Below are 14,058 nucleotides of genomic sequence, written 5' to 3'. Positions count from 1 at the left end.
CATTGTCATCATAATTTCCACCAAGTCTTTAAACTTATTCTTTTAGTTCTTTCAACATATTTATTATAGCTGCTTTTTATTATAGCTGCTGTCATTGTCTGCTAAATCCAACATCTGGGTCCACTTAGAATCAGTTTCTGTTTACTCATTTTTTCCTGAACATGGGTTACCCTTTCCTGTTTTATTGTATGTCTTATAATTTTTTTAAAAACTGTACATTTTAAATGATATATTTTAGCAACTCTGGATCCTGATTATTTTTTCCTACCTAAAGATTGTTTATTTATCTTATTTATTTATCTTAGTAATTTGTCTGGACTAAAAACATGAAATTCATTTCCCCCACAGTGACTGATGTCTCTGTTTCATGTTTTTTTGTTGTTGTTATTATTTTTGTTTTAATTTTTAAGCCTAGCTTTCTGTGATTTGACCCTGTGTCTGTATAACTTAGTGGTTGAACACCTTAAGCTAGTAAGGCTCCTATCCTCTGCCAGTGGATCTATGTGTGGATTCAGAAACACATTTAATGTTTAGGCAGTTTTCAAGTTTACCCGAGCTATTATTTTCTGTTGGACCCTCTCTTTTCTCCTCTGTGCATGTGTGCAAGTTCTGTGTAGTCCTGGGATATGTAAGTAGCTGGAGCCCTCTGTGATCTCCCTTGTGCTTGCTCACCACCTCCTGTCAGCCTGGGATATGTGGAGAGTCTATCAAATACTTTCTGACTGCTTTATATCCCACTCTTCCTTGTTGCAGTTCTGGCTTATCTGCCCATTCCATTGCTTTCCCCAACCAGGAACCCCTCAGCCTCATAAAAATCATTGGTCTTTCATGTTTGCTTGTGACCAAGATTACTAATTATTACTGACAACAGTACTGGGTACGGGTTTTTCACCTTTTGTTCCAAATCAACTCCCTGACTTTTGTTCCAAGTCAGCCCACTCCGTCAGTGAAGCTGTTGGTTCTTTGCAGCCTGCCCTGCCGTATTAGAACTATTGTCCTAGCCAAGCTGGATGGGGGAATAGGAGCCACCCCAAGGAAGCATGCCACAGATTTCTGTTCTTCTCATCTGAAGTGCAGTAGTTTTTCATGAGTAAGCTCTTCTCTATTTGTTGAAAAGCATAGGTCAATTTCCAGAGTACTGAAATGGTTGCTTTTGATAATTTTGTGTAATTTTTATAGTTGCTTTTTCAGCAGAGGATTTGGCGTCCTCCTCAATCCATCATATTGGAAGTTCCAGCTTTTGGGGGGGGATCATTGTTTGCATGGCATATGTTTGTATTAATTTATGTTTTATCTATCTATGTATTTATATTTTAAGTGGATTCCTTTTAGATAGAATATAGTAAGGTCTTGTTTTTAAGTCCAGTCTGGTCATCTCTTTTAATTGGTATTCTCAGACTATTTGCTTTTAATGTTATTATTGATCTTGTTAGATTTAGGCCTGCCATTTTATTATTAGTTGTCTGTTTGTAACATCTGGTTTTCTTTCTTTGTTCCCTTTTCCCTGCCTTTTTTGGTATTATTTGAATATATATTTTGTATTCTGTTTTAATTCATTTATTGGCTTTTTGGGTTTATCTTTTTTTCGGTATTTATCTTATTTTTAGTTATTGCTTTAGGGATTCCATTATACAGATCTTTCAAAATCTGCTTTGGAACTCCTTTTACATTACCCCACTGACCTTTGTGTTACACTTATAAGTAGTTACACCATATATTGAAATGCTTTCAGCAGTTATGCGTAACTTAAAAGGAGAAAAGTGATAGTTTGTTATATTTACCCAGATATAATAATTCTTAAATTTGAAGACATAATGTCTAAAACTTCAAAAATTTGGTGAAAGACATAAATTTACAAATTTAAAAAGGTCAGCAGACTCCAAATAGGATAAGTTCAAAGAAAGCCATTTACAGATACATCGTAATCAGTCCGCTAATGACTAAAGATAAAGAACAATTCTTGAGAGCACCTAAAGAAATAATGATTCAAATAATTGTGAATTTCTCCTCAGACACCATGGTGGCTGGAAGACAGTGGAACACCATCTAAAAGTACTGAAAGTAAAGAATGGTCAACCCTGAATTATGTATCTAGTGAAAACAATTTCTAGGAATTACAATGATATAAAGACATTCCCAGGGAAACTAAGAGAATTTGTTGCCAGCATACCTACTCTAAAAGAAATAAAATTTCTTCAGGCTGGTGGAAATGATATAAGCAGGGTACTTGGATCTTCAGGAATGAAGGAAGAGCAGCAGAGTATTTAAGAGTATCCTGTTGTCCTGGCCTCAGTGTAGGTTCTGAAATTGACCAAATTTGCTAGATTTATGTTTGGCTGATAGTTTTCCAGTTTTTAACTTGAGCTCACACTTTGGACTCTGTTTCTTTATTCCTGCATGATATATTGCTACCCCAGGTTTATTTCATGTCTCTTGTGTTTAAGTTAGAATCTTAGATTAAGTTTGTTTGACTCTGTTGTTTTCTAAAAGTGTACTTCCCATTAGCTGAGCTTAATAAGTATATTTTTTAATTTTGTTAGAATAAAGATGCCATGTATAGTCTTATATTTGTGGCCTGTTTTAAAATGGTCATGAAAATTATGTTTAATTCACTCCACCTGAGAAGCTATTTAATTTTATTTCTCTCTCTTTCCCAAATACTTTCGTAGGATGACAACATCGTTTATTTTCCAACTATATTATATATAGTATTTTACTCAGTATTGTAATTGGAGTAATATTATAATTAGCTCAGGTTTTTTCTAACAGGTGAAAAGGCCTATATATTAAGCTACTTAGACAAAAATGTCCTATTGTTACATTTGTTCATTTAATATATGCAGTCCTGCATGTTTAAGTCTTATTCATCACATATAGCAAATAAGAAATGTCAGCTCCTGTTTCCTCTTCCCATTCCTTAGTACTTTGACCTTTGATACTTGACAGTATGTGTTCTTTTCTTTGTCGAAAGTGTTATTAATTTTAATATCTGAAAATGTATGCATATCTGTTAAAACAGTGTGTGAATATTGATCTGTTAAAAGTAAATAATCAAATTATAGAAAATTTAAATTCATAATCACATGTTGTTTCCCCATTTCACAGTACAGTAAGGCAATGCTGAATCAAAATGGTGGACAGTTGCAAGCCTTAGTAGTTTTTGCAGCCATGTCAAAACACTGTTTTACACAGTTAACTATTTTTGAAATAATGATGAAAATAGTTTATTTTGCTTTACTCCCATGTGATTTTTGATGGATTTTTCAAATTCCTTTAAGTAGGTGGCTTATAGGTACTGCAATTCAGAAGTATTGGTATAATTAAAATTTTTTTTCTACAGAAAGATTAAGTTTTTAGCATTGGCATCACCATACTTAGAGTATAATAGTCTAGAAACTTGGAAATTATCTTTGACTTTTTCCTGTTTCACCTTTTTCCATTTCCAACCAAGCATACTCTCTGCTTTTCTTAAAATATCTCTGGAATTTACCTGTATGCTCTGTCACACTGCCTCTGTTCTCATCAACTGTCTACTTGTTTTCCCAGCCTACAATCTCTTTCCATGTCATTGCTTTCTGCGTATTTACCAAGAGTCCTTTCATCCTTTGAGAATCTTCAGGAAGTGTTATGTTCTCACTGTGATAAGTCCAAACTTCTCTACCCAGTATTCATTATCATCCACGTCTCCACCAAGCCCTCTGTATTGAACTTATTTTCTGCTTTTTTCCCATTGGTATCTTTGGTACTTGTCAGGTCTCAAATAGTCCATTGTGCATGTTGTATTTATTTTTTCACTTGCATTCCTTTCCTCATGCTTTCAACCCCATCCCCATGCCTCGCTTGAAATGCTATATCCATTTTCTTTTTGACCTATTCGAGTTCTCATTTCCTTCAATAAATTTTGCAAAAGCTTCTCCAACCCTTCATCTAACTCTTCTTTTCCTGAGCTCCTATCACAATGTTTTTTATATGTAATGTGATTCTCAGTGGCAGAGACCTTGTCTCATTCTTCTCTCAGCACCTGGCTCTGTGGTGTGTAAGCTGATTCGTTGCATTTATGTCCCATTTCACTCCCCTAATAACTTCATAAAGTGAGGTCAGGAAGATTTCTTGTTTCTTTTTCTTTTTCTTCAATTCTAAAACATGTTCTTCTGTCAACTCCCTCACCGCCACGCGCCCCATCAGAAGCAATCTGAAATAGATAGGCAGACAGACTTAGCTAGAGGAAATACTGAGCTAATGGAGCCAAGAGTGAAATTGACCCCTATGTGCATCAGTTAGGTGAAAACAGAACAAAACTCCCATTGGGAGTCACAGACTGTTCATTGAATCCTATCTCCTGTCTTCAAATATGTATTTGTGTAGTACTGGGGAAATTAGAAAATAAAGTGTGAACTTCCTAGCACAAATCTCTTCTATATATTAGTAAAATAACTAGAAATTAATGTATTTTTGCACTCGTATTACTTTTATAAAAAATAGTTATTAAAAACGCTCTTGTTAAGAGTAAGTGTATAACAAAGACCAGCAAACTTTTTTTTGTAAATGGTTAGATACTAAATGTTTTTAGGCTTTGCAGGCCACATATGGTCTCTGTCATATATGTGTGTGTGTATATATATATATATATATATTTTTTTTTTTTTTTTTTCCTTATCGTTGTTGTTGGGTTTTACCACACTTAAAAATAACCAGTCTTAGCTTGCGTGCAGTACAAAAGTGGGCCATGGGCCACATTTTGCCTGTGAGCCATAGTTTGCCAAGCTGTTTGCCAATAAGAAAAGCTAATCTGTGTAACTGGACATCCAAGAGGCAGAAGATTTTCTCTCCAATAGAGAAGACATTGCTCATACTAATCCAAGTCCTGAACAAACTGGAATGTGCCCAGTGGGGTGCATTCAAAAGGGGGGTATCATGAGAAACCTTAACCTGAGAGGAACAACTTGTTGAACAGGGTCAGGTTGGAGAAGTGAGAGGTGGCATTACAGTGGTCTTCAATACGAAAGTTCCATGATACGAGAGAAGCAGACTTGTCCTGCACAGTGCTCCCTGTAGAGCCTCGAGTGCAGTGTGCTGTCCTGGACAGAGTAATGTCCTTCCCCTAGGGACTGGTTAGCAGAACCTCCTCTGCTCTGAGTGCTTCCTGGTGGTCTTCCCTGAGAAGGACAGAATACCTTATAAAGAACTTCCCCCCCCTTTCAGAAGTGGTGATTTGGTGTATGACAGGGACATAATTGTACTCACCATGGAATAGATTACAAATATAGACACCAATAATGAAGGAATATTGGAGTAAATGGAAGGATTTCATTCAGGTGGAATTAAAGTAAATCTTCATAGGATTTTGGGTTTTAAAAGAGGAACCACATGGCTAGACAATATCTAAAAATATTACCTTACAATAATTTCATTTTTATTATTATAATCTGTGGTGAAAATTTCAAAAACCATCCTCATTCTTAGACCAGAAATTTTCTACTTAGTTCACATGAACAAGGTGCACTTACTGGCATACTATAATTTATATGTTTAAGTCTCCTACTATCTACTTAGATAGAAGGTAAAAACCACAAAAGTAGCAAGAACCAGGTACCATGAAGTGACTGTAATTGTTCTTCTTTCACATTTGCAACAACTTTTGATTCATCGGGAAGCAGAAGCCATAGTAACAGACTTTTGGCTCAGATTCATCACTTTGTGTTTCTCCTTTCTCCAATGCCAGCACTTTTCCCCTTTTAAAAAAATTCTGGCAGACTAATTTAAAGACACCTACTTAAGTTGGATTATTTGCATACTGGACCTAAATCCTGCACTTCAGTATTAATGTCTGTGGAAATATTTGCAGCTACTAATTTTATTCGGTTGAACTGTTACAGTGTTGATTCATTTTATTTAATTTATTTAATTAATTCATTTAATCAGGATGCAATTTATCTTGATTTTGGTTGTAGAGGTTGGCGATTTGAAGGAGCTGCAGACACTAGACATTTCTACCAATCGTTTGCTAACTTTACCCGAGAGGCTTCACCTGTGCCTTTCTCTGCAGTACCTCACTGTGGACCGAAATCGTCTATGGTGTGTGCCGCGCCATCTCTGCCAGCTGCCCAGCCTCAATGAGCTCTCCATGGCTGGAAACCGTCTTGCATTTTTGCCGCTTGGTAAGTAATCATGTTTATGTGGTAAAGCAAAACAGCTAAAGAACAAGATGGAAAGTCTTTGTTTCCTTAACTAGGAAGGATTAGTTAGTTTCCTTCATTCTGTTTATCTTGAAGATGCTTCTCTAAATCCATTTTTGCAGTGAACAAAGCATCATTCCCAGTTAAAAAAGTTTATTTCTGTTAAGGATTTCATATTTTTAAAAATTTGTGCTAAAAGTTTGTCGAGAGACAAAATATATGAGATTTGAGATGATTTACTCAGAGAAAGGAATTAAAATATACGTATATGTATTATATACGTATATTTTATATATATAAAATTATAAAATTGACAAGAGGTATTGAGCAATATGAAAGAATAGCTACTGTACAAATATATCTGCTTACATGTTGACTTCTATGTAGAAAAATTTTTATTGAGTATCCTAATGATTAGTATTGCCAGATAACCAGACTAGAAAATTTTAAAGACTTTTGAACTGCCTGCTGAGCTAGAAATGTCGCCCTGGCTAATAAATAACATACTTTGCACTGTAAATCTCTGTAGCTGGCCCATTTTGATATGTTAAAGAACATAGGCCTTTAATAAACAATATATTTATTTTTACTGAGAATTGACTTATTTTGTTAACTTGTAAGAAACAAAACTGCCATTTAAAAAAAAATTAAAATTTGAAGGCCCACAGAACCCTAAACTGTTAGAATAAGCATCATATAATCTTATCCATAAAAGCATTTTTTATAATGAGTAATTTATCTCTGAGGGCAATGAAGTGAATAATTTACTAGCCCCTAAAAGGAAATATTTTCCACCATAGTACAGTGTACATTATTATTTTCAATTAAAAACCTCTTTAAGAAAACTTGAAAATCCTGAGAGACATGAACATCAATTTGAGTAATAATAAATAATTATCCAATTTAAGAAGATTACTTTTCTATAAATATAATTAAATTCTTTTTAAAAATTAAGAAAATAAAGTAAAACCATTTCAGAAGTAACCTACATTTCTAAGAAATCAGAGTTTTTTTTCAAGTGAGAAAATTATTGAATATAAATTGATATTAGAAAATAAATATACCTGCTGCATAAACCACAGGTTGTAGAACAATTATAGTGGACAAGCATCAAGTTACAAATCTAAAGATACAGGTTCTAGATTAGCTCCACCACTTTGTAGAGCAGTACCTGGAGTAAATCACCAAAACCTCTCTGAGCTTCATTTTCCTTGTCTGTAAACCAGAAATAACAATGTTTATCCTGCTTACTTTAGAGTTATTTTCAAGTTGAATAAAATAGCTGTTTTTTATCCACTCCAGCCGTGGTTCCTCATCCCCCTAGTCAATTTCTACTCATTCCTACCTGCTGTTTCACCAGTGACACAGCCGAGCATGTGCTGTGGTGGCAGTGGTGTTGGAAGAAGAGAGGGAAGCCATTCCAGTAGGCGGCTGACCACTGTTAACGGTTGGGGTGCCAAGGAGTGACATTGTGTGTCCTGCTGAGTGGTTACAGCAGCAGATGACCTGAGTGGCAGTGGCAAGTGCAAAGTGATAGAAATGGCTGTGGGGTAGAGGATAGAGTTCATTACACTTTGCCCGGCTGCTTTCTGCTTTCACTTATGTACTGGGGCATCTTCTCTATGCACTGTGGTGAGTGCTGCTGTGGCTACAGAAGTGGACATCCCTTCTTCAGCACTCAGTGTTCAGTGGTAAGGAGAGCCTAACAAGTTAGTTTCTATCTCCAGGTTTCTTGTCACCCACAAAGCCTTGCCTCTGTGATAGAGGAGGTTTTTCTTGTGAACTTGTTAATATGTTATCAAAGAGAGGCAAGAGGGTCTGCACTGAGTTCTGAGGAGGGTCCCTCCCAACATTCAAGGTCACCATAACTCTCAAACCTGAGACCATGTACAGCCCAAGATATGGAAGCAGCTTCCACACTCCCGTGGGTGCCATCTCAACTCACAAGGCTCACAGCCCTGACAGGACACAGGCCTGTGGGCAGGCTTTACTCTACTTTAGAAAGACATACAAGCAAGAGGATGGTGATGAAGATCATCCAGTGAGAAAGAAACAGACTGCCTGAAGCAATGCTCTGCCCTGGTCTCAGAGAACAGCATGAGTAAAGGGCCAGGGGGCCAAGACAAGCACTGGTGGCCTTTCTATATTGTTGGGTTGGATGATCTTTGTAAAGAAATGGGTGGGACAACCAGAGAGCCACAGTATGAGGTTGCCCAAAGAGGGCTTCAGAAGAGCAGAGACAGCATAATCAATGAAGATGAGGAAATTGAAGCTGACAGAAATATCAACAATCTTCTCAGTCTCATTTTGGTTTTTGATTTTTGTTTTTGACACCATTGAAGGTGGATTTGGAAAGGGAATTCAGTTAAGTCTTTAGGAAGAAAATAATTAAGTCCATAGCTGTCCTTCCATGGAGTTTGTGTACTTGAAACCCTTCCTTGAACTCCTTTCTGATACAGCAAAGCCGTCTAATGCTAAGAACTATGCAGGACAGAGTCAAATGAAGCAGGCAGCTGCTGGCACTGCCTTTCCTCAGAGAACTGAACTGTTCCTGGAAACTTAGCATATAGGGATGCCTCTTTACAGTAGTTAGAAGATACAGTGTGTATACACATACACATAACTACAGTTTTCAAATAGAAGGCTCCTATGTTTAACCATGATTCTAATGTAGAACTTGAGTGTTTATGAAATGGGTGCTTTAATATCGCTGCCTGTGATTGGAGGTAGGAGTCTTATTTTGGGGAGCTACTCACTGAATTCAGTTTCTTGCCAAAGAACTTTGACTTAGGAGAAAAGCAGTTTTTTATGGGGCTTTTTAAAGGAATGTCAGATTACAGCCTCTTCAAAAAGCGACTACAGAAGCTATAGTAAGGATGACTTAAATCACTTGTGATACTATCAAAATCATTAACACTCGTGGATTGTGTTCTTTTTAAGATGAAAAGTTGTATCAGGAAAGGAGGATGTTCGTGCTATAACTATACCATGACAGCTGAATGACAGATCAGTCTACACACAGAAGCTCTGTTCCCACTGCTGTCAGTGAGGAGGAGGGGAAATTAATCACTTGAGCCTCATGCTATGAGATTTAATAGAGGCCTTGAAACATGAATATTTGTTGTTGATTCAATATAGCTCTGTTGACTAAATACCTCATAAAGATCTTACTCACCTCTGGGCTTCTGAAAATTTAGGAAAATACAAAGAAAAGGGTTTTTTCCTGTAAGGCTTTTTTACTAGGTTTACTGGTTTCTCTTGCATAATTAATAAGCCATTATTCAGTAATGTTTACAACTTATTTAATGTTGAATAATAGATACAAGTACTGTGAGGTTGCCCATGTACAGACTGACTATGGAAGAGCATTTTTTTAGTTCGCCCCCAGGAAGTGCTGTGTCAGCTAAACTCAATGTCAGGAACTTCTGTAGTTTAAGAAAACAAAAGTTGCACCCACGGTGGCAGGTGGAATTTTTGAGTGTTAATTTAGAAAACAGTGAATGAATTCTTAACTAAGAACAAATGACATTGAGATTTACGGAGTATCCTGGTGTGTAAACTACCATGTAGTAAACCCCAAAGTTAGCAAGAAAACAGCTTCCTACTAATGGGTAATTATTTATGTTTCTAATCAGTCCCAGAGTTGTTGTTTCTTGGACATTCTAGTAGTGAAGTATTTATTTTCTCAGGAGAAGTTATTCTGTGTGCCAAGGACGTGTGCTATGAGTGAAATGACAGCTCCTTTATTGCTGTGGGTTATACCCTATAACTTTGATAGAGATGTAAAACTGTCCCTTTATCACATAACAGGAGATCACTCCAATTTTTTGTAGTAGCTCTAGTCGTTTTTCCTTTGTAGGAGCTGGATACATTGTGTAGGGAAAAAAAGAAAAGTTTATTCCAAGTATTGGTGCAGTTTTAGAAAGTAGCTTGTAGGCATTTTCAAAACCCATTCTGAAATCTCTTCTTTTGTTGCAAATGGCATATAAAAGACACAAATTTTTAACTACACTTGTTTTTTCTATTACTTCTCGTTCCTGCTTTCCCTGTATCTGCTTAGAAGGTCAGGGAAAGAATTGCTGTTTACTGTTTTGTAAGGAAATATTTAAGTCCACAAAGTGAAGCTATTAGAACTTCAACTCCAGGATGGAAACCAGATGGAAACCAATTAATAATTCCTTAATCTCAGACTTAGAGATGCATGTAAACTGTACTTTACTGAACCATGGAATGTATTTGAAGTACTTGAAGAAGTACTGCCTTGAGGTCATTGTTTAATGGGAATAGTTTGCAAAGTTTGTAGCCTTAAATATGTTTCAGTGCTAAAAAGTTTCTTCTGGTTCAGACCAGAAGTCCCAGAGGTTGGAATCAGTCTTATTTTTTATTTATTTATTTATTTATTCATTTATTTATGGCTGTGTTGGGTCTTCGTTTCTGTGCGAGGGCTTTCTCTAGTTGCGGCAAGTGGGAGCCACTCTTCATCGCGGTGCGCGGGCCTCTCACTATCGCGGCCTCTCTTGTTGCGGAGCACAGGCTCCAGACGCGCAGGCTCAGTAGTTGTGGCTCACGGGCCTAGTTGCTCCACGGCATGTGGGATCTTCCCAGACCAGGGCTCGAACCCATGTCCCCTGAATTGGCAGGCAGATTCTCAACCACTGCGCCACCAGGGAAGCCCCAGTCCTATTTTTGAGTAGAAGTATCTTCTGCTTTCCAAGGAAGGACCCAAACATGCCATTAAAATCGTGTTCTGTAGAGACTTTTGGGCAGGTCTCTAATCAAAGGCATAATGAGAAAGGCTCGAAAACAAGGTTCAAAAACTAGTAGTGGGAAGAAATGAGAGAGAAGTATTCTGTTAACTAAAGTTTATATGACCCTATTTCAGGAGCAAAGTTATAACTCTGCAATGTGTATTTGTTCAAGAAAATGGATGTTCAGTCCTCCTTTTTGACCTCTATCTTTTTGCAAGTATTTATAACAAAAATTTTTCGTCCTGGTGCTGCTTACTCATCTGACTTTTTCCACTGTCTTAATGATCCCCTCTGCTTTATTTTTTTTTTTTTTATCATATCAGGCCTTTACTCTTGCCTTAAGGTTTTCTTAGGGCATTAACAGGATTATTTAATATGGCTTCTACAGTGTGGGCAGACATTGACTTTACTATGCTAATATATGAAGAGAAAAGTTCACCTAGAGTAGGTGAACTTTAAAGGGACAAATGTATATTTTTCTCAAAGTTTTGGAATAGGATTTTGGAGTAGGCAGTGATTAATATGAAAAAGTGAACCCTGTTTTCCTCAGATACCAATTTAAAAAAAGAATTGCTGCTTATTCTTAAAAAGGTACAGATGTGAAACAAAAATAAGTAGTGTGAGGGCTAGATTCATGAGCAGAATCTTTGCCAGCAAAGTTTTTGTTAATTTGGTTTTCTAAATAGTGGCAAGAATGTACAGTACAAGCAAAGTCTGGAAGATGTTGTCAGTTGACTTTAAAGCAAGAATCTGGAGTTTCTGTCAGTCTTAGTTTTCAGCCAAGTTCTTAAATTTGGGGAGAGGGAGGACAGGTCCCAGTCCAGCTGAGCAAGAGCTGAAGGTAAGATGCAGAGTGAAGATGTTTTGCTCTCCGCGCTGGCTGCCCTGGCCTAGAAGGTGTGCTGCTGTAATGCCCAAGCCTGTGCGGAACAGTCAGCGTGAAGGCTCCTTCTCTAGGATCTTCTCTGAAGGAATTCTTCGTATTTCTTGCAACTGCTGCCCTAAACCTGTAAGTCAGAACTACCCCATCACTTATCTCATCTTTTAACAGAAGCAAAGGGATATTTTGTTCATATTTATCTCCTTGTCAGTGTCTCCTGACATCACACCTGGATGCTTGGGCATGCCCGTCCTCAGGTGCCCACTGCACCCATGCAGCCTGCTAGGTAGTGTCACTTCCTACATTATGTGGGAGTGCCCTGCTTATATGGAAATGATCTGTTAAGGGAGGCTGCCTAACTAACGTCATGGTGAAGCAGGCAGGCATGCTTTTAAATTCCAGCTCTACCATTTAATAGCTGTATGATCTTGAGCTTAGAAAAGCTATTTAATTTGTCTAAGTCTCAGTAATGGGGTAATATTGATACCTACTTCATAGCACTTTTGTGAGAATTAAATAAGATTTAAAACACTTCTATCACTCCTAAATACTACATAAGCACACAATCAATATAAACTTTTATTGTTTGACTAGACTGTAAGAAAGGGTTGGGACAGCTTGTGTCTTATACCCTAAGCATCTAGCACAGTGTCTTGCCCATTGCTTATAATAATTTCTTTATTACTTGACTGTGCAACACAAGTAGAGATGCTAATGCTTGAATATTTAAACCAACTGCAGAGGAAGCCTTCAGTCATTCAAATTCATTAAAATCAATTTATTTTAATTTAACAGTTGATGATCTACTGTGTGTAAAGTATCTTATTAAATTCACTGTGAAATCTTATTTGGTAAAAGTTGAATAGATCAGGGAGACGCAAGAGGGAACAGATATGGGGACATATGTATATGTATAACTGATTCACTTTGTTATAAAGCAGAAACTAACACACCATTGTAAAGCAATTATACTCCAATAAAGATATTTAAAAAAAAAAGTAGAATAGATCAGAAAGAACATGATTATGTAAAAGATTTAATGGAGTGTGTGTGTGTGTGTGTGTATGTGTGTATTTAGAGAAACTAACACTCTAAAAAATTCATTATTCTGAATAAGTAGTCAAAAAGTTCTCTTTGTCAAACGCATCACGTAGGTAATTTAATTAGTTTTAAAGATAATTTTGGAATACACTGTAAATTACCCTGAATTCATTGTGAAGAAACCCAGTTTTTATAGTAATTAAAAGTGTAATTGTGACTAATAATCTATCTGATTTATTGAACCACAATAATTGGAATTACATTGATAGAGCATTCCAAACAACCTGTTTTGGCCTATTGCTTTCATGTGTGGTTTCTATTGCCCCATCATTTTGTTGAAGAGAATACATCATTCACCTTTTGATAAAATAAATTAGTTTCATGCTGGTTAGTGTGCAGTAAACATCCTATTTGGTCTGGCGCATGCTGTCATTCTGTGCTTGCTTTTACAGTTACAGTTAAAAGAGCAATAGCCTCAACACACAGGAGGTTTTTGTTCCATCTTCAGCCATGTGGACTGCATATGCCGGGGCCTTGAAGTTTAAGGAGGGAGAGAGAGAGAGAGAGAGAGAGAGAATTGGAGTTTATGCAGGACTGTTAGCTTTTGCTAATTTTTAAGTAACAATACTTTGATCTATGAGTCTGGAAGAAAAAAAAGGGAAACATTTTAGACACAGTACACCACTTTAAAAAGCCACATGAAAAAGTTCTTTGTTGCTTTAGCATCTTTGCAGATGGACAACTTCCTTGCTTTACATAGTTCACATACTGAGCAATTTTTGCACAGGAACTTAAAAAAATATTACTGCATGATATATTTATTGAAAACTATTGGTCCGTTGAAATTAAGAGAAGGAAGAAGCAAACCAGCTTATTAGCTAGTAGATTAACGGTCTCTTCCAAAGTTAATTATTGAGTGAAGATTTTCTTTTTTAAGAATAGAAGAAATAGCTCAAAGCTTTTTCATGCAGAAAATACTTATATTTCAGCCTCATTATGATTAAAAATGCCGTTCCTTTGTGCTTGGGGTTTTGCCAGCTGACGGCTTTTTGGCAAGAGCACACTCTCACAGCCGTGCCTGTGTAGCCTGTGACCTTGCTGGGTGTTTAGTTGTCTTAGCCTTGCCAGCAGGCTGTGCTGTGTCAGCTAAAGCAAGGGTTGCCTGGTTCTCTTTAGAATCCTACACTCTGTTTTCTGATCTTCACTTTATATT

General features: G+C 36.8%; 1 protein-coding gene across 7 annotated transcripts in view; it reads left to right on the top strand.

The window, feature by feature from the left end:
* LRRC28 (leucine rich repeat containing 28) overlaps positions 1–14,058 on the top strand; it is a 172,785-nt gene that overhangs the window by 106,473 nt on the left and 52,254 nt on the right. For 4 of the 7 annotated variants that reach the window (XM_082387101.1, XM_082387095.1, XM_082387097.1 and 1 more), the window contains one exon: positions 5,952–6,158. The exons of 2 other annotated variants lie outside the window; for them this stretch is intronic. In XM_082387101.1, coding sequence (XP_082243227.1) covers positions 5,952–6,158 — 207 coding nt within the window. The remainder of the gene's footprint in view (positions 1–5,951; positions 6,159–14,058) is intronic. One more of the 7 variants, XM_082387098.1, reaches the window with a different exon arrangement.

The sequence above is a fragment of the Balaenoptera borealis genome (genome assembly GCF_965194805.1).
Source record: "Balaenoptera borealis genome assembly, chromosome: 3".
Lineage (NCBI taxonomy): Eukaryota > Metazoa > Chordata > Mammalia > Artiodactyla > Balaenopteridae > Balaenoptera > Balaenoptera borealis.
Note: the sequence above shows the minus strand (reverse complement) of the source record. Positions and strands in the feature narration are given on the sequence as shown.